This window comes from Neodiprion virginianus, chromosome 2, assembly GCF_021901495.1.
Source record: "Neodiprion virginianus isolate iyNeoVirg1 chromosome 2, iyNeoVirg1.1, whole genome shotgun sequence".
Taxonomy (NCBI): Eukaryota; Metazoa; Arthropoda; class Insecta; order Hymenoptera; family Diprionidae; genus Neodiprion; species Neodiprion virginianus.
In genome coordinates this window covers 28,830,345-28,854,696 of record NC_060878.1, presented here as the reverse complement: position 1 = coordinate 28,854,696, position 24,352 = coordinate 28,830,345, and the positions used below count along the sequence as shown (strand labels likewise).

Here is a 24,352-nt window from a genome sequence, read left to right as displayed (position 1 = left end):
GAATCTTTTGTTGGTCATTGGTTGGTACTTATTAGTGCTTGTCCAACCTTTGATTGTCCGCCGATTATCTGTAAAATTTGAAAAACAAATACCCTCCCAAATAAAAAAAAAGTAAGACTAGTTATGCGCTAGTCCCGTGAGTTTGTTAATCCGTTCAATCCGAGCACATTTTAATTGCAATGTATGTACAATTCAATTTTCCGTGTTGACAGTTTGTGGGTCGTTTGAAGATGATTGATAACGCAATCCCGACATTTAATATATTAAACACCTATAAACGATCAACAAACAACTGCCAAGTACGGGTAATTGAATTTCATTGCAATTTACAGTTAAATGAGGAGCTGTCTTAGGTTAGTAGATGCGCTAGAATTGGACAAATTCAAATGACTAATGCCTAACTACAGTCGTTTTAGTTTGATTTTTTTTTTTTTTTGGAGAGTAATTTTTCTTTCAAATTTTACAGGTAATCGAGGAGTATTGAATGAAGGCTGGACAAGCGATTAAATACCAACAAACGATTCCGCGCAAGCAGAACTCAATTCGATCCTAAAATACAAGTAAGGGGCTAACGTCACTTGAATTCCCTAGCAAATTTTGTTTTATTAATAACGACCAAACTATTAACTATGAAACGTCGGGAATTCACTATCAAACACCAAACAATGATTTTAAATCAATCAACTCATTCGGGTGTTAATGAGGGGCTATACTTTTTCCAACGGAGTAAAAAGTTACGAACATCCATCTAAGTTCTTCTTCTGGTACAACCCAAGTAGTCCGTGTCAAATTAGTTCTGATAAAGTGCGTGCAATAACGTAAACAGAGCAGAGGGCGAGGGTCAATGGGTGAGGTACTAGTAAGTGAGGTGCAGACAGAATCGGGCTTGCTGCCCGGGCGCGCATGTCGGTTTACTCGAGGGCGGCATTAGTGGTTATTTTTTTGTCTTTAGATGATATACGGATCAAGAAATAAATAATGATGTCGATTTTCAATGTGAAAAATATGATCGGGCAATTCAACTCCAAATTTGTCATTACTCTGCCGTCGATCAATTTATCTCGAACGCAAAAGGTGGGTGCGTGATCGTAGTCTGGCTCAAAGAGTTGGGTTAATTTTCTTGCGGTTGCTCGTTTTCTTACATAAGTATTGAAGTTGGGGCAATATAATTTTCAATTCTGCCAGTATGTTTAAATTATTACTATTCTATTGCCTTTACAGATTTTAATTATTTGCCTAACAAGTGGAACGCTCCTGTTGGGTGGGTTAGCCCAATTTTTGAAAAGGCGCAGACGACATCCAGCTTCTTTTGCTAGAAGATATCCCAGAGACGTGAGACATAAATACATAAATGGAAAGAGTTCAAACTTGGGTAAGATATTCAACCTTATTTCATTGAAATCACATTTGAATTACGACAGTCGGTTTATTTAAAAAGTGCGTTATATATACTATTCTTCAAAGAATTTTCACCTTTGAATTTTACAAAGATGCTATATCCCAAGTATCCTGGGCAAGGCGAAGCGAAGCCAGTACTCGGAGTCACGTCAGTGACCGAGCCTCCCTGATCTCGTCAGTTCCAGGTGGCCCCGACGGTGATGTCAAGCTCACGCCACAACAATACGGAGTACTCGGTAAGTGGTACGCAATTGCAATATATAGAGTTGGAACAATTTTTTTCCCATTCAGGGATTTAAAATTAATTTCAGCATGAACAATGACTCTTAGAACAATTATCGTATTGGTCTGATTATAAGTCGACCCGCAAGTTTACGACATTGGGAATTTTTTTCTATAGATTAAATATAAGTCAAATCTTATGAGAAAATGAGCTATTATCACAGGTGTATTTGTTGATTAATATTGCATTTTTTTTGCCTACATTGCATCAATAAAACTTCAATGTATTGTATAAATGTCTCATTTTGATCGTGTTGATACTTCAGACTGATGCTATTCGAAAAAACTGCAGTTTGAATCTTCATGATTTGTGATTTTATTGGTCAAAATCCTCTACTTATATTCAGACCAGTATAGTATATCACTTATGCGAGTCAACCTTATCCTCTGAGAAACTACTTAGTATGGCACGATTCTACTTGAGAAATATACACTGTATAGATGAAAGGCCATAGGCATGAGTCATTATGGAAAAATGAAAGATGTATTTTAAAATAGAATCTTCGGTGGGCAACATCCTAATCGTTTCTCTTACTGAATTTATTGCAAAAACATAAAATCATAAACGCTTTACAGTCGTAAATCTTGCAAATATATTGACCCAAGTTGGAAGGAAATTAAAAAAACCATCGACTTTTTTGTATAGATATATACATTGCAATTATATATACACAGTAATGTACAATACAGCAAAGAAGCCGGGAACGATTACTTAAATAAATATACATAACTGAATACAAAACGCCCTTGGCGTTCTTATATGAAGCAGCACTTTTATTATTGATATTATTATTATAATAATATTATCAGATTGGTACTGCTGGTATTCCCATTTTTGATTGAAAATGAAATACAGAAAAGACGTTATGTTGGCTTCAAGATTCAGAGCCAACAATACTTAGAAATAAGTATGTGCGGTCACACCATACCTGCCATCAGGTATCCAATGCTTTGAGTATAATGCTTACACAAAAACTATATTAGCTGGATTTGACGCCACACACGCTGTACAAAAATGCTCACCAATATTAAACAAGTGATAACATAATAAATTACATCCTACCAAGCAAGGCTTGGCAGCTGAAAAGACAAGTATATATTACTACATGCTACAGATATATAGAATATCTCAGGTAAGTTCATTACACTCGAACTCACGTTGCTCTTTTACAAACCTTAGCTTAGAAACTTGTGTAAAATTATACGGCCATCTCAAAAATATAGCATAGCTGATTAAGATTTCTATTCATCTTTTCCTTTCTTCCTATCTTCAAATTATTATTATTTACGCCTTTTATTCGTACTCACTCCCTCATTTACGAGCGTAGTGGGAGTAGTGGAATGTCAAGAATATTTGTCGGAAGTTGAACGGCACACGTTCATCTTTTCTTTTCTCCATTCCTCATCATTAACCGCTGTTGAAAGCTAATTTATACATAATCATAATCCATTGGACTGAAGTTGCTTGTACTTGGTAAACTATGAGACTAGCTCATGATGGATATAGATAATCATTTTATCTTCCTAATAAGCTAAATAATGATGTATTATTATCATACATATTGAATATCAAGATTTTCTTTTCTTTGTGTTTTTTCTCTCTTTTTTTTTTTGAAGGCAAGCGTATGTCAGCACCGAGATCCCGTCATCAGAAGGAACCATCTTGTAACATAGCCAAATAGAATAATTTATTTTTAAGATTTTCATATTTTTTTTCTTTTTCTTACTCCCATTTTCCACGAAATTTCCGTCATCGTATGTATATTCGGTACACTTGGAGCGATATAAAATTAATTCGTTCCCACGTATTAACGAGTGATATATATACTACATATTGCGTTAACGAGAATTTAAATGGTATTTTATACTGACAATAAAGGTCGTCGCAATAATCATGTCGCCCATGTATGGGACCAGTCGCTGAGGGCGAACAGGATTCCTCCGGCGAGGATTAACAGCTCGGGATAAACAATGCGAGGAGCGCTGCTTCCCTCTGCTGGACCGAGCTTATTTTTTAGGGATTGGGGGCTGCGGTCGTCGGCCTGCATCTCCGTTGTGCCTTTTCCGCCTGGTGGAATAACCAGATTAAAATTGGGGTCATCGGTATCTTTTTCACCGTGATTTCGTCGCCCCTCGGTATCGGATCGCGAACGCGGTCGTTCCGTTGTCGTCGTCGTCGTCGTTGTCGTTGTCGTAGTCGTCGTCGGGACCAGGGTATAGTTACTCAGATAGTAAATAGGTCCAAAATCAGGATTGACATCGATCATGCTTTCTTCGCGATAAAAACCGTTTATCGTGCGTGGTGTCTTGACTTTGTCCTTATAATGCGAGATCAACTGCGCCGTGTAGGAAAGTTCCTTGTCTGTGTAGTTCGCCCTGAGTGTCACGTTCACCGCGGTACCCGGCTCGAGGTACATCTTCACTCTGTAAAATACAGAAACGTGTGTTAACTTGTTATATATTCTATTTGAGAAACTGAATAACTAATAGAGCCGTGAACCAGCGAGGTAGGTCTTTTCCAGAAGGGCTTAAAAAAAACTCACGTGTGAACGCTTTCGCGATGTTCGTTCACCTGGCTGCCCCATTGTACGTCTGGTAATTTCGTATTATTAGCAAGGGTGATCGTGGTATTCAGTCCTTTGAGCATCGCTTGTCCTTGTCCCCAGTATGCGGAATAGTTGTAAGAGTAGGCGAAAGCGTTTGCGACGGTCACCGCATACGAGCCAACGTTACTGAGAGTTGCCTCGCCGAGTACCCGAGACTGCCGTTTTATAATTCGGTCTTTGAACTTTTTGAACTTGACCGATTTCAGTTCGTAAGATACTGGCTCCCATTCGACGAGGACCTCGCCGGAGTCTGCCGAGTCTTGGACACCGTTCTGAAATAAGAGTGACATGGATAATCGTGCTCGTGTCTTACAATCATACGCCTTCTTACCTCTTTTACGTAAGTGATGCTGCCGAGATTGTCGCTCGGGTCGTACGTCCCTATGTAGTGGGTATAGCCGACGATCTGTTCTGTAAGGTCGGTTTCTTGCTTTGGTCCCTCGTGCCGCGCTACGTAGGTTACTTCAGCTGAGGCATCCGCGGTTGCGACGGAACCTATCTCGGGTACCTGTTTGAATTTATCCCAGTAGCGCCAATCGAGGCGCGCTGCTTTCTCAACGTTTTGAAGAAGTTCGTACCGCTGGTATGAATGTACGTTGCCGAGAAGCGTGACGACGCACCGTTTCTCACCTTCAACCTGGCCTCCGGCCACCCAAATAGCGTTGTGAATTGCCCGACAGACAAATATCGGTCTCGATTCGGTTTGACTCGAGCCTGTGCTGGGATCAACTGTATGGAAAAATTCATATGAAAAAACGATGACTGACGATACACGGGACTTGAATATGTCGACGTTACAAAAGGCGCGTCGCACCTTCCAATCCAGAGACAAATTTGATGCCCCCAATAACGAGGTCGTTGTTCCCTTCGGTTTCGGCCTGGTTCTGAGGCAACCATCTGAGGATACTAGAAGTGACAAGCTGGTTGAACGACGATAGAACGTGTACGCTATTGTCGCCGAGTGCGAAGGTGGCGAGGAATATCAGCTGTACTAGGCTAAACGCTGCCGGTTTCACCGGTCCGCGTGTATTTCTGCATGTGATAATCATCTGCAAAATGGCAAGAATGAGCACACCGACACATATGACATTTGTGATGTGACACCGAGTGGAACGGCATTCACATCGAGTGGCATGTGTGTACCATACATATTCGCACGGTATAGGTATTGATGTATACTCAGCTAACGCCGGACATGCGACATTGTGGCGCTAGGAGTTATCGATCGCCTGGCAACTTTTCAGTGCACCGCCATTGGCGTGGAGGTACGCGGGGCGCCCTGGCGTTACCATGATAACGCCCCGCACCTACCTTGGGAAGAAGGAGAAGTTGAAAAGATGCAGCCGGCGCTCTCTCGTCTTTACCCATGTCTTATACCACTCCAATCACCATGGGGTTCTCTCCCCTGAATGCACGCATGAACGACGGGTTGCAGCCTCGCGGTGCTTCAGGAGTAATCGCGGCGCGCTTAAGCGGATGTCGCGTATTTCTATAGAGCCATGGGTAGATTATATGCGTACACACGTACGCGATTGCAGGTTATCTACACGTATCTATAGGGCCGGTGGGTTACGGCATTCGCGAAGCGAGGAGCCAATTTTGTCCAAACATTTCCTGCGATTACGTACGATTCTTATAGGGCATAAATAGGTATGCATAGGTATTAATGTATAACCGGTGGTCCGAGCGAAGTTGACTCACGTTATACGCCCTGCTTCTTAGAATTTGTCAGTGGTGTGAAAAAGAGATACGACATCATGCGCATTGCCTATAGATATAGATGTATGCGGTATAACACTACCAATTGCCAAGAGAAAAAAATGTGGAGTACAGAAAGGCGAGAGATGCTGATAATTCCGTACGTCGCGTCGCCTTGCTTATGCCCGGTGGCGCAGTGTTTTGAAACAAAACACGCCCGCTGGCAAAATTTACTCACTATATGCGCAGTCCTTTCGCATAGCTATGGGCAGCGTTTCTCACGACGTGCTGCAGCAGCAACTTTCTTCATTATACAAACGCGTACCTACCTAAAATTCGTCATCGCACGATGTATGTACCTGATTCCGAAAATCTGTTATAATTCATCAAATTCACTAGCCCGTGACTTACCGCTTCCGGTGAAGCAAACTATATGCTCATCTGACTCTCTTGCTGTATACCCCTCGCGTTCGCTCGAATATCGACCGAATCAAACCCCCGCACACACATACACGCACACACGTCTACATGCTTGTAATACGAACAAGGTCGGCGACGGGTTAAATTATCAGTTGATTTGATAACTTTCTTCAAAAAGTCGAGTAATTCACCACGGAGCGAGCCGTCGCAACATTCAAGGGCGATGATGCAGCAGCCAATTGAATTATATTTATCTACCGCATAAATCGCTATGAGCACGAGTGGTCAGAGGGCAAATTGTGACTCTCCGGTATAGGCGTTAGGTGTACATAGATACGGACACGTTTAAAAGTGAACTTGTATAAATGCAGGTCCGTCCTCCTCCTCCTCCTGCCGCTCACTGGATTCACAGCTATGACGAAATAGAAAGTACATATATCGACTGACAGAGTTCTTCTGCACAAACCGCGATTTTTTATCCAACTTTTAAACTGTCATCATTGAATATGGAGAATCGTTAACGCAGGTGTAATTCAAACTGAGGGCATTCTTCGCATGTAGGACGGCCCTGGATTTCGATGTTATTGACATACCCTGCAAGTATACGTCATCACCTTTTCAGACTAATTTAGAGCTGGCTCGCTACAAAATGCCATGGGTGATAGCCCTGCCTCGTTAATGCGGCAATTTGTGTTTAATTGCCTTTCAACTTTTTACCCATACGTATCAGACTATCACCTAACGAAGCACAGAGTTTTGCCCCGTACGATAGTCTTTACGAAACGGAGCTTCTAATTCTCTCACCCAGTCATTTCTAACGCTACAATGGGGCTGATTTTTCGGAAGGCTACGAGTAATTAACTAATTAACGTTATACGTGGCTGAGCCGTTGTGGTATAGTATATACCCTCATCACGCAACCACGTCAACTACAAACGACAATAACCATGAGCCGAGCTCAACTCGTGATTAAAGTTTTACAGGAGCGGCCGCGAACTACAATCTGCGAATGACTCGGCCCTTAGGGACGGATTTTCCAAGTGAAGTATGACCGAATTATGGGAATGAAATGGTTCGAGTGCGAAGAGCAGGTCATCTAGGAAGGGTGATGGAATGAGAGCATTAATATATGAATTCCTTTTACCGCGAACGTGGACATTACAGTGATTAAGGTTGAACGTTAGCTGCCACGAATAACAATTTGTAAATGACTCGGTATTTAGTGGCGGATTTTCCCCCATTGTATTATGACCGCATTTTGAGGATGATAAATCAAACGGGGTTACCAATTCTGATAACGGTGGTTGATTGAAACTATTAATGTTCTCCGTTTGCTACCGTGTACTACGCGGACATTACGTAGGCTGTGCTTGGAACCCGAATTTGTATTGAAACTACGATTACGTAGTCCATCGATTCAAGGTCGACGGCATACGCGAGGCTATAATGCGACGATAATTATTTTTTCTCCTCATTGGATGCCTTCGCTTAACCAACCGAAATTTCGAGATCTAAGTGTCGCCTTGAAGTTTCCATAATTCATGAGACGAAAGAGAACGCCGGCAGACCGAAGTCGCGCGGGCTCAGAAGAATTGAAGATGAAGGAGTACAAGAAGCGCGCAGGCGATTCCGATCTTCGCGTTACATTCGTTGTATACATACTTACTTTGAGTGATCCGTCGTCAGCATATGAGTTATAATCCGGATTGTTCTTCAGAGCCTAATGGGACACTGAAAGACTTCTTCGACGCGTTTCCTCTAAGCGGAAATGAACACAGCTCATAATTCGTCACTCCGCAATAACGTACCGGGTATTTTGGCAATTCCGCAGATGATTCCGAATTGAGGTACAAGTCAAGAGAGCCGTGTGGAAATAACGGTGTAACACGAACTGTGCCGATTGGCACTTGGCCCGGCGATTGGATATGTAAGGTTTGGCCGGGCAAAGAGTGCAACGAAAAAAAAAACAACGAAAACTCGAGAGTAGAACAACGCCGGGTGAAAAAGCGCAACTATTATTCTTGGTACAGTACGCACTGTACTGTTACAGCAAACGTCTTCGGGACCAGAAGCCAGTCGACTGAGGACCAAGGTGCACCACTCTGAAACAAACGGCTAGACCTCGACACTGCCACCGTCACCGCTATTCTCTCTCCCCCCCATTGGCCACTCTCTCTCCCTCTCTCCCTATACCTTCTTGCTCTCCTTCTCCCTCCGCGTTCGGCCCTGGCCTCAGCTGCCGCCAACATCCCCTCTCCATTGGATGACACATCCTCCAATAACAAACCTGGGGAGGATTACGTCACGCGAACGCGCGTTATTGACGCAGATCGAGTTCCCCTGCAGCACCAGCATCAGCACCAGCATCAGCATCAGCAGCAGCAGGAGGGGGAGGAGAATGGGAAATGTTGGTCACAAAACCAGAACCAAGGAACAAGGGACAAGGGCGCACAGGCACACGGAATTCCCACCCTCTCCTACCCTCTCCTCCTGATTCAGCATCGAACGTTTTCACCTTCTTACCAGGTTCACGTGCACGAAAGACATGCCAGAATATTTCTGCAGGGGATGCAACCCCCTGTCAGCCATACGTCTACACGTTGTTGCGTAGCTGCGTATACCGTACACATCATATACATCATATACATGTGTAGTAATTCATCATGCGTATGGATGTAGCAGTAGCATGGGATGCATTCAATGCACTTATTGTTAGAACGTTGCATATAAGCTCCGCCGCACCCGCGGCGTCAATTGGATATTATGTTTCGGACGGTCTGATTGCCGCGAAGGATTCCGCATCCGGCCCGCGTGCCTTTAATTAGAGATTGAACGCCGTCGTTGTCTTACGTTACGTTGGACCTTGACGTCGATTCCCGATTCCCGATCTTCCCAATCAAGGTATTTTCCACGCATATATATATATATAGGTATGTGTATATATATATATATATATATATATATATATACACACGTATAAGGTATATCACGTGTACAGATTATAATGTGACACGGCGAGTTGTACGCGAAACGGCGGAGAAGGAACGAGCGTTGAATACAACAGCGAACGGAATGCATCGTGTAACGTAACGTATAACATTCACAACCGGTTGGCGTCGACCTGCTAATAAAACGACAGCAGATAATACGCCGAGATGATTACGTCAGCTAGGTACATATGTACGTTTTGCCCTCCACGGATAGAATCGCGCACCGTTTCACGTTCGCACGCCGGAATAAATCCCTCTGTCTCTGGTTACCGTCATAGTTGTTACAGGAGTACGAGAGACGAGATTCACGGGTCACAGTAGTTGTAGCTATACCTATATATTGTACCGTTATAACTCTCATGACGAGTTTGTAAAAACTGTAATATTGTGTTCAACCATCGTCGACTGGTCCGCCGATCGCCTCTGCTTATTTCTTACACTTGTTCTTATGTACATACTTATATATACTACAGAGGCCCGGAACGCAAGTACACTTATCTTCCAGGGTATAACGGGACTGCAGGGAAACGAACTAGGTATACGTCGATGTGTAACACCGCAACTCCGCAAAGTGTTACGATCATCTCTGAAACAGTATCCCCGGTCCTGAAATCATTTTTCAGCATACCCGTATTAATATAACGCTTATCATGGTACATTGTGTAATAAGGGAATAATAGGCTTTTATTCCCGTGTTGCATATTGGACTTTAGTCCAGAGTTTAGCTGTAGTCACTTTATTGACTTGAGAAGTGGGACCAATATGGAAAGAAACTGAAAGCTGCATTTGCTGAAGGCAAATGCTACTTCTTCCCCGTTTTTCAGATCAATAAAATTGAGTAAATGATGGTTTAAGTTCATGACTGTGTTTGGTGTATGATTAAATTTTCATTGGTTGAAACAGTCAATGATGACAAGATGCAATTCATAGAATGATGCTTTTATTACGACGTTTCGCAGGACCCCGTTAAGAAACCTGATGATGGCAGGCGGGGTCCTGCCGAAACGTCGTAATAAAAGCATCATTCTATGAATTGCATCTTGTCATCATTGACTGTTTCAACCAACGAAAATTTAATCAAAATTGAGTAAGGAATAAAGTACTTTGTACGAACTGTATAGCTACATGAAGCGTGAACTTATGTCGGACGAAACAAACTTAAAATCAGAAAGGTTTAAGAGACGTTAAGCCCATTCGTGAAATCAAGTAGTGATTCAAAGTTTGCGGTCTTTCGACAACGCGTATGCGATTCGTGAAAAGAATGATCGCCGAGCTTCACAACTATCCCATGGCACTCCAATTTAAATAACGAATTGTCCCATTTTTCCCAGTTTATTCCCTATTGAGACTTGATACCTTGGCGCGTTTCCAGGACTCGAGGCACTCGAGCGCGCCATATACTGCTGGGAGGATGCCCTTACAGCTTTCAGCTCCTCATTGAATTGCGGAGACGCCCTTGCTCTACCCTCCAAGGCCGACGCCGCGTTCACTCACGATGTCCAGGAGCTGCTTGACCTCGGTTACCACATACAAAACACCGCCGAGCTCCTCTTTATAGATCAGGTGAGCTCGTCGTAATTCGAATTTCATTCAATCGGCACACTACACTACTCATTATGGGCACCTTGAGTGCAGCTGCTACTATCAGTTCACTGCGTCGTTACACATGGTCCTGTTTTGTATTCCGCAGCACTCCGTACTATTCCGTAACGAAAGTGACGCGGGCAGCGAGGAGAGCCGGAAGCGCTCCGTATCAGGAACTCGAGCGTCTTCCACCCACAGGGATAAACAGGACGCGGCGTCATCCCCAGAGTCATTTGAATCGGCCCGCGACGGGGTAAGCGCCGCCCATCAGCGAAGATGTATACGTAAGAATTGTGCAGTTGATATTTGAATAATAGTTGTTTCATGTCCCTGCGACAAATTGCTCGGATTGTAGGTAGCCGATCTTCGGGAGTTTGAGGAGTTCTCGGAGTTTTTTCCGCACTTTGAAAAGCAGAAGTTGTACCATACGGCGCTGAAGCAACACGAAGACAAGGGCATACCTTGCAGGTAAATTAACGCTCTCACCTCGTCATGATGTCTCATTTCCGCCTTTCTGTAATCGTTTCGCGTTTTCACTCATCTCCGTCGCTGCCACATAGGAAGTTACACACGGAGTTGGTTAAGTGTGGTTCCGATGTCGAGTACCTGGCCAAGGTCCACTGCCTGCGGCAGGCTTTCTCCAGGTTATTCGCCTGGCCCGCCGCCGCCTCGTGGATAGCTGACATGGGAAGGCAGCTGATCAGTGATCTGATCGTATACGCGGATAGGGTCGGTATTGTTGTATATTCATGAAAGCCGCATATACCTACTTCCAGCCTCGAATATCAATGGAAAGCGTTTCTCTTTCTTGTTCCACAGGACCCTAAGGACTATCTAACGCACTACGAAGCCATGCTCGACTTTCTTCAGGATCCAAGTAAGCGTAGTATGATGCAGGAGGAACTTTCGGGGCGAAATGTAAAGTGCATCAATTTCTACGACGTGCTGATCGACTTTATACTACTTGATGCTTTCGACGAGGTCGAGAAACCACCGTCGTCGATAAAGGCGATACTCCAAAACCGATGGATTTCAGCGAGTTTCCGTGAAACGGTATAATACCTTCTAGCCACAGTTGATTACCCTGCGTTTCCCCATTAAAATAATTATTGTGTACGCGACGCGTAACGGCATCCGCCGAGCGAAAACCGAGGATGGAAACACTGTTCAAATACGATTGTGTATACGAGCGGTGCCTTTAATCTATCTGGATATGGTGCATCCATATTAACATTGTGCATTTACTAACGGGAAAATCAATTTACAGGCCATAGGTACAGCGGTGTGGTCCGTGCTAATGGGAAAGCGCCAGATGCTCAAATACAACAAGGGTTTCCTAGCGCATTTCTATTCTATTTCGGAACAAATATCACCGGTCTTGGTCTGGGGTTTCCTAGGACCCGAGGGAAGCCTTCGTGCTACTTGTTACTACTTCCGGGAGCAGGTCGTCGAATTTCTTGTTGATATATTCAATTTTTTCAAAGTTCGCTACACCACGGTCGATGAGCTGGCCGAGGACATCCTCAAGGAAATAAAAACTAGGGTGGGAAACATAAATCAAAGACTTTCACTGGAAGGTTGTTAAAAAATGCTGTATTATAGAAATTTAACATTTGTAATTGATTAGACTAACCGGAACGAGTTATCGTTCAAATAACTGGGCTGACCGCCTTAATAGTGAAGGTACAACGACTATACGATTAACGGGTAATTCGCTTTACCCGTAAACGTTTAACCGTGTGTTCAAATTTACGTACATCTAAGGTATAGACGAATTCGTAGACAGTGGTAGATATGATCTGTGCCGTTCTTCTCGTTAGCTTTATGTAGCAATAATTAATTCGACGGTGATTGCCGTTCGTTGCTGTGGGTACGCTAAAAGATTCACTATTTCAGAACGAAGGAAGAAAATTTCATTATCGTTTTATTCGTGATGTACAGAGTGCTGGTGAATTAAGCAAGGTGCCGACTAGTCTGCAGGTGATTTGTAAGACAAGTAAACTGCGTAGAGTTCGCTTTAATCTTGTAAATAATAGTCAAAAACGAAGCAGACGATATTCTGTAAAATACTAATAATATTTCACACAAAGCGCATCAAACTGATTAATATCTCAATTTCTATTCAACGCATATAATTAATACGTGCATAGATGTATATAGGTCTGAGTAAATCGTATGTACATACGTAATTTGTACGAACATGATTGAATCACGCGTACGGCAAAATCTTGACTTTATATTACAAAATACACTTTTGTACTTTTTCCTTTTTTTTAAACAAAGATCGCCCTAGGTTGATTTATTTTTCATCACTATTCTTTGCATGAGATTTCACATGCAATGACGTTAGATTTTAATCGAACAGACAATTTCAACATTCCAGATTTTATTTCTATTTGATGTAGTAGCAATGATACCTAAATACGTGTATCACCCAATATTTTAACCCTTTCGCCATCATGAGACTGAACAGATCAACGAGAACAGCAAATTAAGGGTTCTCTATAATTAGCGTTGCTTTCAGAGAATGCACAATATGCATCTAGTTCTACTGACAAAAGATTCAAATTATTGAAAAATCAAGCGTTCCTCGAGTCGTGCAAAAGGATGAAGGCAAAGAGTAAAGCGGGTGGTTCATGATGTGCAGTTCCGCCTGATATACAGGCATGTAAACATTTCAATCAAATCGATATTTAACCTCTTGCCCTACAATTTAAGTTCTGATCGCCCATGCTATAATAAACAGCAAGGTCGGTTGCATGTTGAGCCATTTTACAGTTTGGATAAATGTTCGAAGTTATGCCAATTGCATACGTCTCATGATATGTAAACATGTGTAAGATACAACCGGTTTAATTTCTTAAGGTGTTTGATAAATAATTACAAACAATTCATCAGTGAAAAAGAAAGATTAATAAATCAACAACATTTTATTTAAATTCGTGAATAAATGCTTATATTAAATTATAAACATTTTAAAAAACATGTAACAGAAAGTTATTAAGCTTCAATTGTATGGTAACTTTCGAAGCATATTGGTACATCCAATGTAACTTTAAATCTTTTGCACTCCTATGTTGTTTCGCTACGTTTTTTTACTTATATCTTGTACAAACTTTACAGGCTCTTTATGGCTTTGTTTTCGATGGTGTTGGGTCTATATTCTTGAAAAAATGACCCCAATGTTGCGTGTGGAGTCTCTGGGGTAAAACTCCATTCAAAAATCACCCTCATCGTTTATATTCTGGTAACGGCACATTTTTCATTAATGACTCGACTATTTCAATTTCATACTTAGCATGAGTGGCTCTGTTTTTCTCTAGTATTTACTTTGTTGGACAAAATATAAGAGTTCAAAAGTTCAATATCAAGCATGTAAAAAAAAACTGTTCAGTATCCTTTTGCATATTCCTTCATAACAGAGAAGCACACTAGCATTTGGTCTTGTCGATCAAGTCCAATCATTCCTTTGTTGTACTCAATGACACCTTTGGGTTTTGAAGTAGGATTGAATTGATTTTTGCCTTATGCAGCCATTTCTGCTGTTTCGTGTTTCGTAGAAATAATATAAATGTCACGTTTATATTTATATTTTTATGTCAGTATTCCATTGCAGCTTTTCGTTCTGCATTCTTCTTTTTTTAATTTTGCTTCAACCAAATCATTTGGCATATTCTTTCTGTTCAAATCTACTGTTCCGACAGCATTAGTTTTACTGTTAATTAGTTATAACCAGTTTTGGTGCAGTGTACCAATTGTCTAAGTATAAAATATGTCCTTTACGTAACACTGACTGTGATAGCTCTTTAACAACATTTTCAGAATCACTATCATTAGAATTTATTTTATCACTACCTGAGTATTTTTTTAGAGACACAGCAATAACCCGATTCTGAATCACATAATTTATAAAATTTAATACCATATCTAACTAGTTTTCTTGGATTAAATTGTTTATAAGATAAGCGTCTCTGGTATTATTGTCCCTTATCTGTTTTCTTAGTTATTTTCATTGCCGATTCACTGATAGCAATGTCTTCTTGCATCGATACACTTTTTTAGATCACAGATTAAAAACATTCGTCACAAGTTTTATTTTGCGTAATTTATCTGTAATGTAAGCCGTAATGTTCGTGACCACCGTATGATTCTATTTTTCTTTTTACCTTAATATTCCTGCCTTTAGATTTTTCGTTATTTTATTTCTTGTTACTGCTCTATATGAGGTATTCCACACCATTTCACGTAATCGGTGAAGGTCACCGACGCCGATCTTGGTGTCAATTTTTTTCTCAATTCGTCTATCGAAAAAAAAAGAACATGTGTTCGGCCGTTTTCCGATTAGGCCACCTGTGTCGATTTTACGAATTTTCCAATTTTTCGGCACTTATGATGGTGTAACTCCTGAACGAATCGGAAGTCCATAATTTCCTTTGGAGGAAAACTTGATTGTAACTGGTCGAATGCAAGTAAAAAGTTTCAGGAAAATCAAAGGTGTCGCATTTCAAAAAATTTTAGAATTGTGTGGTTGGAAAAATTTTCTAATTTTTTTTTCAGAAAGCTTGGACTTATTGACACATTTTATACTTGTATCATTTTTTGAAAAGAATGAAGGCTCTTGAAGATAGAGCCAGTTGGAATAAGGCTGTTTCGAAAAAGTTGACAAATCGGAAAATTCATAAAATCGACACAGGTGGCCTAATCGAAAAACGGTCGAACACGTGTTCTTTTTTTTCGATAGACGAATTGAGAAAAAAATTGACACCAAGATCGGCGTCGGTGACCTTCACCGATTAGGTGAAATGGTGTGGAATACCTCATATGTTACTGATTCTTGTCCAACATTGCCATGAACATGATGAATCCTATCTATCTGTCTGTTTATGATTATTTGCAAAATGCAAACATCTACAGTGAAACTTCTCTTAACGGACGCCTGTTCATAACGGACAAGTTAAAAATCCCAGGCAGAAAAGCCTAATGGAAAATATACCGCGTAGTAACAGACACTTCTCTATAAGGGAGAAGATTTCCAGTCCTGAAGATGTCCACTATTGGGAAGTTTCAGTGTAGTTATTTGCAGAAATCTTTTCATTCGCATTGTTCTCTCAATATTAGGCTTTCTGTCAAGGCCCATTTACAATTAGACCAGTTGATTTAAATTTTTGGTTTCCTAACTTGAGCCACCATTATACATAATACAAAATATATTTTTATTTCACCATAATCTACAGGAAACCAAGTTTCTTCTATTTTTCGTCTTTTTTTTTCATTGTTTATTCTTTATTGCTGTTACAATATTTTCCCAAAACATATTATCAAATATTATATTTCGAATTTCTATTTATTTTTTGTTTGCACCTAATTGCAGTAATATCGCCACTTTCATAAATATCACCACTGTTACTATTGCTATTAAAAATATTTATCAAATCATCATTCACAATGCTAGCACAACTATGACTGTCCTCATCAACACTAAATTTTCTTTCTAAAGACATCTGTTAATATGTTTAAGAAAACATATTTGAATGTTTGAAAGAGCACAAGAGTAACACATAACTGAGACTATATGACATGGGTGAAAATTATCCACGAACCTGACACGTTGTGTATCACATTTGGCCAGATCGACGTGCCACAGCTATTACACAATATTATAGGTGAACGGTCCAATAAAACTTTTCGTTCTGAAAACTCATGTGTGTGCTGATCATGTCACTGATATTACCACACATACACATGTTTCTTGTCTATAAAATCCATTAAAACTTCCAATTTCTCACCCTCCAATTATAATGATTTGAGATAAATTCTCCAATTTTGAACGGGCGAGGGGGGGGGGGGGGGGGTCGTAAAAACTCACATCACGTAATTTATGGGCAAGCCTACCATGCATACAGTTATTGATAATAATTTTTATTTATTCGTAGAAACAATGTAAAAAAAAAAAAAAAAAAATACAACAGCTAGGCTGTATTCTTAACTTTTAACTAGGTAAAAAATCTTACTTACGGGATGAACAGAGAATATCACAAATTAACTCGGAGAAAAGAAAGGCCGAAAGTTGACCGAATCTACCTAATTTATAACGGTTTCAGAGTTTCGCAATTTATCGGGCTGAAGCTGGTGGCCACAATTAATGAACAGCCACGCTAAAGTTAATAAAGGTAAGGTATGACAATGTTGACAGGATAAGATTATAAGTGTTAAAATTTACCACATTATTCTATTTGAAAGAAGTTGAGTCCGCCGGCTACTAATTCCCCCCTAATAACCTCAGATCGATCAGAAAACGTATAGGTTAGATATAACTGTGAACTGTAAATAAAGCTTTGCTGTATTAGCAACAGCCGAACGTCATATACAAGTAAAAGAATTTAGCTAGGTAATTAATGAAACATTTCATTTACCCATGAAAATTCGTTAATTACACTTTGGTACCTTTTAATAGTTTGCTTCAGTGAATCCAAGTAGATTGCTCTTCACACCTCATTAGAATGAGATTTGGAACCTAGTTCTATTAATCCACTTCAAGAGATGTTAAAAATCGAAAATCATATTGTTCTCCTCTCCAGCAGACTCATCTTCATCCGAAGATGGTACATCTGGCCTTATATAGGATATATTATGTCTTCGTTTGAAGGTAGCAAAGTCTTCTCTCTCTGGAAATATATTGAACAGTCAATTCTTGATCTTTGCAATGTATAGGGTTTTCTTTGTGCATATATATATATACTTGTGCATGTATAAAATTTGGTTATTTGCTAGGCTAAGAAAGATTGTTCATTAAATATAATATCGAATCAATCATACCATTCCAATCAATCTCTTTTTTGGGTTTGATTGACGCAAGGTGATCAAGGTCCACAAAAATATGTGGACATGCTTTGCTTGAATAAATTAACCTTGGCCAGGGAGTCCCTGGAAACAGAATAAAATACTAGCTTTTAGATGATATCGACTCCGGAATAGCTACATTTAGTAATGGATTATGTACATGCTTACACTTTTGAACTTTTGGAAGGTAAACTGTGACTTCTCTTCCAGTTGTTTTATGGATAGTTTTCTCGGCAGTGATTGCACCAAAAAGATGCAGGTAAATATAGTAATCGACGCCGTCTACAGACGTGCTGAAAAGATCAAACATTGATCAATGCAATCCTGGCAATTATTAACAGATGCACGGTAAACCCACCAAAATTGTTTAGCAGCCTTCATACCTGAATTCAAACTCGTCTGTTCTTACGCTAAGAAAGTAATCGTCCACGTCGTGAAGCATTATACGAATCACGATTTCCGCATCCGTCTGATACCAATAAATTCTTGGCTTTCTCAAATTGCCAATTAACATTGGACAATCCATCTAAATGCAACAAGGTTTGATCACGTGTCCCGTTATCCGCAGAAGCAGAACTGTCAATATATTTGAATTAAAAATGATGATGATGATGGTATCAGGGTATTGTTTACAATTCCCAACATCAATCACACTTGTTGACAGCCTGCGGCTGGGCTGATGTATCTAATATTTTTTGCTTTTTTTTGTCTATGATACTGATATCTATAAAGAGATGGACACACGATGGAAGTAGATAGGTGGAAACGTTGACCCGACCAGTAACTAAAAATTACATAAAGGACTGTCAACCATGGGGACAGTATGCCCTATACTTCCCGACTTACCGACTCGGCACGGAATTACATAGGTTTGCAAAGAACAGAATTTAAGCCCCTCGCACACGACGCTTGTTTTGCTGCTGGATTGCTTGCTAGATTTTACCGCTGGGTTCCAAGTTGGCTGTGGCGCTGGGTGCAACGATGGCACCCTCGTTGGGTTGGCTTCACACGATGCTTGTCGCTAGGCGTGCTGGCGTGCAGGGAGCCTAGAGAGAAAGTATAGGCGAATACGTAGTCCCAGCATTTCTAACCTCAACAGTACCATGGACGCTCGAGTGCAACAAACTATTGCGGCTGAAATAATTCGACGTAGGAAAGCAATTATCGTGTCAGCTGTAGCAACTGCTTTTAAACGTAGACATCTACTGAAACAACGAAAACGTAAATTGTGGAGTCGCGAGTGGCTGTTACAGCGTGATAGAGGACAGAATGTTCTAAATATGGTATTTCGTGAGCTCGGGTATGTAACCATATGATTTTCATTTTATTTATTATTACTTTTTCGGATTTTCAATTTTATACTTGACTTTTCAATGCATATTTATACTAAATTTTTGTTTAGCCCTGAAGATCCAGCCAGTTTCACCAATTATACTTGAATGATGGAAGATGACTGGAATCAGTTGTTGACACTTCTGACTCCGGCCATAAAAAAACAGGATACCGTTATGCGTCAAGCTATATCTCCGAGGGACAGACTCACTGTGACTCTTCGATATTTAGCAACGGGCAATACCTTTCAAGATTTGAGCTACTCCACTCGCATAGCCGCGAACACAATTTCAAAAGTGATTGACGAAACTTTAAGAGCAATAGTAGAAGTACTCGACTCAAAAGTATGGAATTTCCCATCATCGCTGGAGGAATGGCAGGTTATCGCTCACAAATTCGATACTTTATGGAATTTTCCTCATTGCATCGGTGCGCTGGATGGGAAACACATCAATTTTCGTCCCCCTCGAAGTGACGGATCGATTTACCGTAATTATAAGGGAAAAGACAGCATTGTGCTTCTGGGTCTTGTCGATGCTGAATACAGATTTTTGTTCGTTGACGTCGGAAGAAATGGACGTATGCACGATTCTGCTGTTTTGCGTGAGAGCCCATTATGGACTAAGATCAACGATGGAACGTTGAACTTACCTGCTCCATGTGAAATTCCAGGCTTTTGTTACAAATTACCGTACGTGATTGTCGGTAACGACGCATTTGCCTTGAAACCTAATTTGTTAAAGCCGTATCCGGATAGAAACTTGACGCTTGACAAAAGAATATTCAACTACAGATTGAGCCGTGCTCGCAGAACTGTTGAAAACGCTTTTGGCATACTGGCAAACAGATGGCGCGTTTTACTTTCTACGATATCTCTCTCCGTTCAAAAAGTAGAGAGAATAACTTACGCGTGTGTGCTTTTACATAATTATTTAATCAATAAATCTAACAATGATTCCAGTCAATGGTACGTACCGCATAATTACAGAATCTCAACCCGCGTTGATAGTAATTGTAATGCAGTACAATTATCCGAAGGGCAGAATGCCTCCCTATATCTGAGAAATAACCGAAGCAGTAACGAAGTTCTAGAGATACGAGATAAATTTTGTGAATACTTTAATACTACAGGCATAGTGCCATTTCAATATACCGCTATTGAACGAGGTAACTATTAGTCGTTGCTCTACGAGCAAGTTCATAGTATTTATTCATTTATTAATTTATTTACTAGCACTGCGGCCGCGGCTTGTATTTGTATTTGACAGTATTTGTACAATGTTTATACAGAAATAAATAAATGCCATTACTGGTTTTATATTATTCGAATTTTGTTTGTGTACGAAAGACTTTTGAAAATATCTCTTTGACTAAGCAGCATCGACAATTGAAAAAAGAATCCCTCCAAAATTACACAGATTCTCGAGTTTTTGGATATTCGCCGAGGACTTCTGGGAAATTTCGAGAAATTCCGGAGAGTGTGAATGGCCAGAGTGTCGTTCGAAGTGCAAGCGACGAAGGGAACGATTATATTTTTTTACGACTTTTTCTCAACGATTATCGAAGCTGGTGTCAGAGAGAAAAGTTCGACCGAGAAAAATCCATAGTTCCTGAGAACTGCGAACTGTAGTTAATTTTTGTTCCTTCATCGATCTTGCCGCTTCGCATTGACCTTAATTTTAGCAATTGGAGTAATTTTTAATGCTTACAATTATACACAAAGAATGACGTGAAATATTAAACATAAATAACGAAATAAAAAAACAAACAGGAGACTTATGGAATGGAATTTTTATAAAAGAAAATGAAAATCAAGATTTTTTGGTTGTCGGTGATGTCAAAACAGGTTGGTGTACTCTTTTTCTGTCACTTTCTAACCAGAATTTATTCCCCCTCGATCGAACAAGATTTTACATCGAAGAAATTGTCATGATTGTTTTTTTTCGATTTTTGAATTTTAAAAATTTAAGGAAAACGTGGAAAACAAAAATTTCCTTCGTTCATCATTTTTTTATGGTTTGTTTGTCGATTTTTGAAAATTGAAAATTTAAGGAACACATGAAAAATGGAAATTTCTCATTTATCATTCCCTTCAGGCTGCTTAAAAGTTTTTTTTGCTTTTCTACGGAGATAAAGGCACGATAGGGTGTTTTTTTCGACTTTTGAATTTTGAAAAGGAACACGTGGAAAATAAAAATTTCTCGTTCGTCGTTTTTTTATCAGGTTTTTAAAAATAGTATTTTGCTACGCGCAAGAAAACCATCACGAAAAATAGCACACGTTCTATCACCGAAATCCAGCACGCGACCACGCTTCAGAGCCATCAGAGGCGCCACTTTCTAGCAGCGCTCCCAGCAGAGCAGCCATCCTAGTACCCCGCATGCGATCTATCAGCAAAACAAGCCCCGTGTGCAGCGGGCTTTACACGCCGCTATCTGCATCGGTACCGGGGGTACCGGGGGTACCGGGTCTGCTTCCCCCTGCCCATTCCAGAGAGAAGTGGGAGAAACATATATGGAAGCTACTTCTGTCCAGTCGTATATGAAGCCCCGACATTCCCTCGACACCATGAGCACATCTTGCGGCGTAAATCGATACTACGAGTTTTAGACACTAAGCGGATCTACCCGCACCACCGTCTTTGCAAGACCTGTATGTAAGACCGTGGCCGTGACCAATCTGGAAGAATGGTGCCCGCAGCTGTCAAGGCGTGTCTGAGGAACCCTAACCTAAACTGACCGCGAACGTTAACGTCGTGACGGTCGTGACTAATCGTGTACGAGTGACAGTTACAATGTCAAAAAACACTTCGAGCTCAGCTTTTCGAAAAATTGATGTCGACCAGTACAATGAAGATAATTTCAAAGAGGAAGAGGGTGACGGCGGAACTGCTGGCCCTGATGAGAATGAAATCATTACACTTCTTGGACAATATCCTTTACATCCGCTTTAATCTGTGCTTAAATTTGCAATCTTTCAGTTCAAAAATAAATATTTTCCTTATCAAAGACTCAAGGGGAAAAACGTGGAAGCTCTGATATCCGTACTCAAGTCTGCACCTCTCGGATGCAAGAATCAACAAGTAAAGGTAAATTGCAAAGGGTTGCTACGTTTTTGACCAACCTATTGATTCTGATCAACAACGATTTTTATAGGACAATGCTTTGAACCTTACACTTAAGGTTCTATTGAGCATAAAATCAAATCAAATTGAAGACGCCGTAGCAAAATTGGACAGAGATCTGGTTGATGTATTGATGAAGTACATATATAGAGGTTTCGAAATTCCCTCTGAAGGGAGCAGCGGACATTTGTTGCTCTGGCATGAAAAAGTTTACAACGTTGGAGGTGTTGGAAGTATTGTCAGAGTTTTATCGGATAGCAAACAAGCGTAAATGGAACAAGATGGAAATGAATTGCAAGAAATGTGTTATCAATAAACTGTTTTAAACTTGGTAAATGTGGCCAAGCAAATAGACAATTTCACCCTGTTAAACTAGTTTATTTTTATTTAAATCTATGATAAAGGGGAATGGGACAGTAATTCAGACAGGTAACATAGGTGGGTGTATACAATATTTGATTAGTCAACAACACGGTGCAGTTGGGCACTACGTAACATTAGTCACGAATTTGCAAGAAACTGCTTTGCCCCATCGATTTTCTGCTTATCTCAGTATTACATTAATCAATAACATTTTTCCCAAGAAAATCTGCCATTCTTCTTTGCACTAATTCATTCGCACTTATTCTTGACTGTAACCATTATCATATTCGTCTGATGAATCAAGTAGAGCGCACTCACAAAGACTGCGTTTGCTCTGAAAAGAATGTCGAAAACTGCAGGTAAAGATGGTAAATATTGCTCATTCCACGACTTGATTAGTAACAAAAAAAAACACTTACTGCCCTTCCTTGAAATATTCTTTTAATGTGTTGCTGAATCTTTTACTGTACTTTACAAACTCTCGTTTGCGCTGTTCCAAAGCCTGCTTTCCTGCTGATCCTGGTATGAACCCAGCAACCTCATTTACAGCATCCAGGAGCTTCTTGATTGCGCTAGCAATCTCTCTGCACAGAAACGATTGAGCAACTAAGCACATATTTCTTGAATAATTTCCAGTTAATGTACCTGGAGATCACTCACTTAATCGTTTCGAGAAATGTTTTCCGATCAGTTATTTCATCAGGGATCCTACTCAAAATTTTCTTCAGCGAAGCAGACTTCCGGTTTAATTCTTGGAAGGCATCCTCTGACCGAGCTAAGCGATACTCAACTACTGAAAACAATTTATAATATTGTGTATAATTAAGAATATATGGATGTGTCATGGCGAAGTTATAAATTTACTGTGTTTATTCACACACCATCAATGTCAGAAGCAACCCCTTGTAGTCGTAGAATGCTTTCATTCATATTGAGGTTGAGATCAGCTCGGCGCACAATCCCCAAGACGAGATCATGCGTAATTCCAGGGTGTGAACTCTCTGCCTTTGAGAGAGCCGCACGTAAAGTCTGTGCAGCGCTTACATTTTGCCGTTCCAGCTGTACGTAAAAAAGTAATGCGATCACTTTGGAATCCCTTGATTAGAAATTGCAAAATAGATAGTCTTTGCAGGTATATCCAGACGCAATTGTGGCGAGAACGATTAACGTGTTATTATACGATTTAGAGGTTAACAGGTTGACCCTTGGAAGGCAAAAATAAAAAGGTCACAGTAAATACCTTCGATAATATCGGACGTAATATTACGGGAAGGACGAGTGATGTAACTGGGGTCTCATCGCCCATTGTCATCCTTCACAAATTTGAGGTTCTCAAGGATATACGGAAGAAAGGCTACGCGCACTACTTAGTCCTCTACCCGATTGCACCCAGGAGAGATATACATCAACAGCAAGACAGAGATTAGATAAAGTTTTCAAATTCTCATCGTGCAATAATTGCGCCCCGACTTATTCCGACAGCTGTCAACAAACTCTACGTTAAATAAAACAAGGTTAACGAGTCCAGGGAAGACTTGTCGGATTTGTGGCAATGAAAACGGACATGACACGGAGAGAGTTACCTTCTATGAATAAAACGGTATACAGCAGGCTCGTGGGTTTTGTCCAAGTGCTGCGGCCGACAAACTGAAAGAATACGAAGTCTCACTAATGGTTATATACTTATATCAATGGTCTCAGTGAGTTTCGTATCT

At 40.5% G+C, this 24,352-nt stretch overlaps 5 protein-coding genes across 15 annotated transcripts; 2 read left to right on the top strand and 3 right to left on the bottom strand.

Annotated features, from left to right (window-relative positions):
* Positions 1-484: 484 nt before the first annotated feature.
* On the top strand, positions 485-13,015 carry LOC124298318 (mitoguardin). Of its 3 annotated transcripts, XM_046750167.1 has the most exons (10): positions 485-859; positions 953-1,074; positions 1,222-1,372; positions 1,491-1,634; positions 10,767-10,957; positions 11,085-11,231; positions 11,334-11,446; positions 11,539-11,707; positions 11,798-12,031; positions 12,246-13,015. In XM_046750167.1, exons 2-10 carry the CDS (start codon positions 979-981, stop codon positions 12,561-12,563), a joined length of 1,563 nt encoding a protein of 520 aa, XP_046606123.1. In that variant the 5' UTR covers positions 485-859; positions 953-978; the 3' UTR covers positions 12,564-13,015. The 3 variants fall into 3 exon arrangements, with proteins under 3 accessions (XP_046606123.1, XP_046606126.1, XP_046606122.1); XM_046750170.1 differs by having other exon boundaries at positions 485-1,074; positions 1,506-1,634; XM_046750166.1 differs by having other exon boundaries at positions 485-1,074.
* On the bottom strand, positions 3,256-8,502 carry LOC124298321 (protein unzipped). 2 transcript variants are annotated; one of them, XM_046750173.1, is made up of 5 exons: positions 8,067-8,502; positions 5,101-5,335; positions 4,618-5,015; positions 4,224-4,558; positions 3,256-4,104 (listed from the first exon to the last, which is right to left on the bottom strand). In XM_046750173.1, exons 2-5 carry the CDS (start codon positions 5,333-5,335, stop codon positions 3,573-3,575), a joined length of 1,500 nt encoding a protein of 499 aa, XP_046606129.1. In that variant the 5' UTR covers positions 8,067-8,502; the 3' UTR covers positions 3,256-3,572. The 2 variants fall into 2 exon arrangements, with proteins under 2 accessions (XP_046606129.1, XP_046606128.1); XM_046750172.1 differs by having other exon boundaries at positions 8,071-8,501.
* On the bottom strand, positions 12,467-18,701 carry LOC124298328 (putative protein PTGES3L). Of its 5 annotated transcripts, none has more exons than XR_006906776.1 (5): positions 18,202-18,701; positions 17,987-18,111; positions 17,795-17,902; positions 16,579-17,643; positions 12,467-15,088 (listed from the first exon to the last, which is right to left on the bottom strand). XR_006906776.1 is itself a non-coding variant. In XM_046750183.1 (4 exons), the coding sequence occupies exons 1-4, from the start codon at positions 18,342-18,344 to the stop codon at positions 17,522-17,524; spliced, it is 498 nt and encodes a 165-aa protein (XP_046606139.1). In that variant the 5' UTR covers positions 18,345-18,701; the 3' UTR covers positions 12,467-17,521. The 5 variants fall into 5 exon arrangements, 1 of the variants encoding a protein (XP_046606139.1); XR_006906777.1 differs by having other exon boundaries at positions 12,467-14,870; positions 16,994-17,643; XR_006906775.1 differs by having other exon boundaries at positions 12,467-17,133; positions 17,423-17,643.
* Positions 18,702-21,720: 3,019 nt separating this feature from the next.
* Positions 21,721-22,610, top strand: LOC124298329 (actin-related protein 2/3 complex subunit 5). Its single transcript, XM_046750184.1, has 3 exons — positions 21,721-22,081; positions 22,166-22,238; positions 22,306-22,610. The coding sequence occupies exons 1-3, from the start codon at positions 21,945-21,947 to the stop codon at positions 22,543-22,545; spliced, it is 450 nt and encodes a 149-aa protein (XP_046606140.1). The 5' UTR covers positions 21,721-21,944; the 3' UTR covers positions 22,546-22,610.
* A 21-nt stretch (positions 22,611-22,631) lies between these two features.
* LOC124298326 (programmed cell death protein 10) lies at positions 22,632-24,249 on the bottom strand. Of its 4 annotated transcripts, none has more exons than XM_046750177.1 (5): positions 23,878-24,249; positions 23,519-23,696; positions 23,298-23,430; positions 23,057-23,221; positions 22,632-22,990 (listed from the first exon to the last, which is right to left on the bottom strand). In XM_046750177.1, exons 1-5 carry the CDS (start codon positions 23,947-23,949, stop codon positions 22,897-22,899), a joined length of 642 nt encoding a protein of 213 aa, XP_046606133.1. In that variant the 5' UTR covers positions 23,950-24,249; the 3' UTR covers positions 22,632-22,896. The 4 variants fall into 4 exon arrangements, with proteins under 4 accessions (XP_046606133.1, XP_046606134.1, XP_046606135.1 ...); XM_046750178.1 differs by having other exon boundaries at positions 23,298-23,427; positions 23,878-24,244; XM_046750179.1 differs by having other exon boundaries at positions 22,632-22,971; positions 23,878-24,239.
* Positions 24,250-24,352: the final 103 nt, after the last annotated feature.

Excerpts from the sequence above, each read along its gene's own strand:
- LOC124298328 (XM_046750183.1), bottom strand. The coding sequence starts at position 18,344 with ATGGATTGTCCAATGTTAATTGGCAATTTGAGAAAGCCAAGAATTTAT. Across the intron at positions 18,112-18,201 it reads ACAGACGAGTTTGAATTCAG|CACGTCTGTAGACGGCGTCG; the intron begins GTATGAAGGCTG and ends TGATCTTTTCAG. Across the intron at positions 17,644-17,794 it reads AAAAGAGATTGATTGGAATG|AGAGAGAAGACTTTGCTACC; the intron begins GTATGATTGATT and ends ATATATTTCCAG.
- LOC124298326 (XM_046750177.1), bottom strand. The coding sequence starts at position 23,949 with ATGACAATGGGCGATGAGACCCCAGTTACATCACTCGTCCTTCCCGTA. Across the intron at positions 23,697-23,877 it reads TACGTCCGATATTATCGAAG|CTGGAACGGCAAAATGTAAG; the intron begins GTATTTACTGTG and ends TTTTACGTACAG. Across the intron at positions 23,222-23,297 it reads ACATTTCTCGAAACGATTAA|AGAGATTGCTAGCGCAATCA; the intron begins GTGAGTGATCTC and ends GTTTCTGTGCAG.
- LOC124298318 (XM_046750167.1), top strand. The coding sequence starts at position 979 with ATGATGTCGATTTTCAATGTGAAAAATATGATCGGGCAATTCAACTCC. Across the intron at positions 10,958-11,084 it reads AGCTCCTCTTTATAGATCAG|CACTCCGTACTATTCCGTAA; the intron begins GTGAGCTCGTCG and ends TGTATTCCGCAG. Across the intron at positions 11,232-11,333 it reads TTGAATCGGCCCGCGACGGG|GTAGCCGATCTTCGGGAGTT; the intron begins GTAAGCGCCGCC and ends CTCGGATTGTAG.
- LOC124298321 (XM_046750173.1), bottom strand. The coding sequence starts at position 5,335 with ATGATTATCACATGCAGAAATACACGCGGACCGGTGAAACCGGCAGCG. Across the intron at positions 4,559-4,617 it reads GCATCACTTACGTAAAAGAG|AACGGTGTCCAAGACTCGGC; the intron begins GTAAGAAGGCGT and ends CTCTTATTTCAG. Across the intron at positions 4,105-4,223 it reads CATCGCGAAAGCGTTCACAC|AGTGAAGATGTACCTCGAGC; the intron begins GTGAGTTTTTTT and ends TGTATTTTACAG.
- LOC124298329 (XM_046750184.1), top strand. The coding sequence starts at position 21,945 with ATGTCAAAAAACACTTCGAGCTCAGCTTTTCGAAAAATTGATGTCGAC. Across the intron at positions 22,082-22,165 it reads ATCATTACACTTCTTGGACA|GGGGAAAAACGTGGAAGCTC; the intron begins ATATCCTTTACA and ends TCAAAGACTCAA. Across the intron at positions 22,239-22,305 it reads GCAAGAATCAACAAGTAAAG|GACAATGCTTTGAACCTTAC; the intron begins GTAAATTGCAAA and ends CGATTTTTATAG.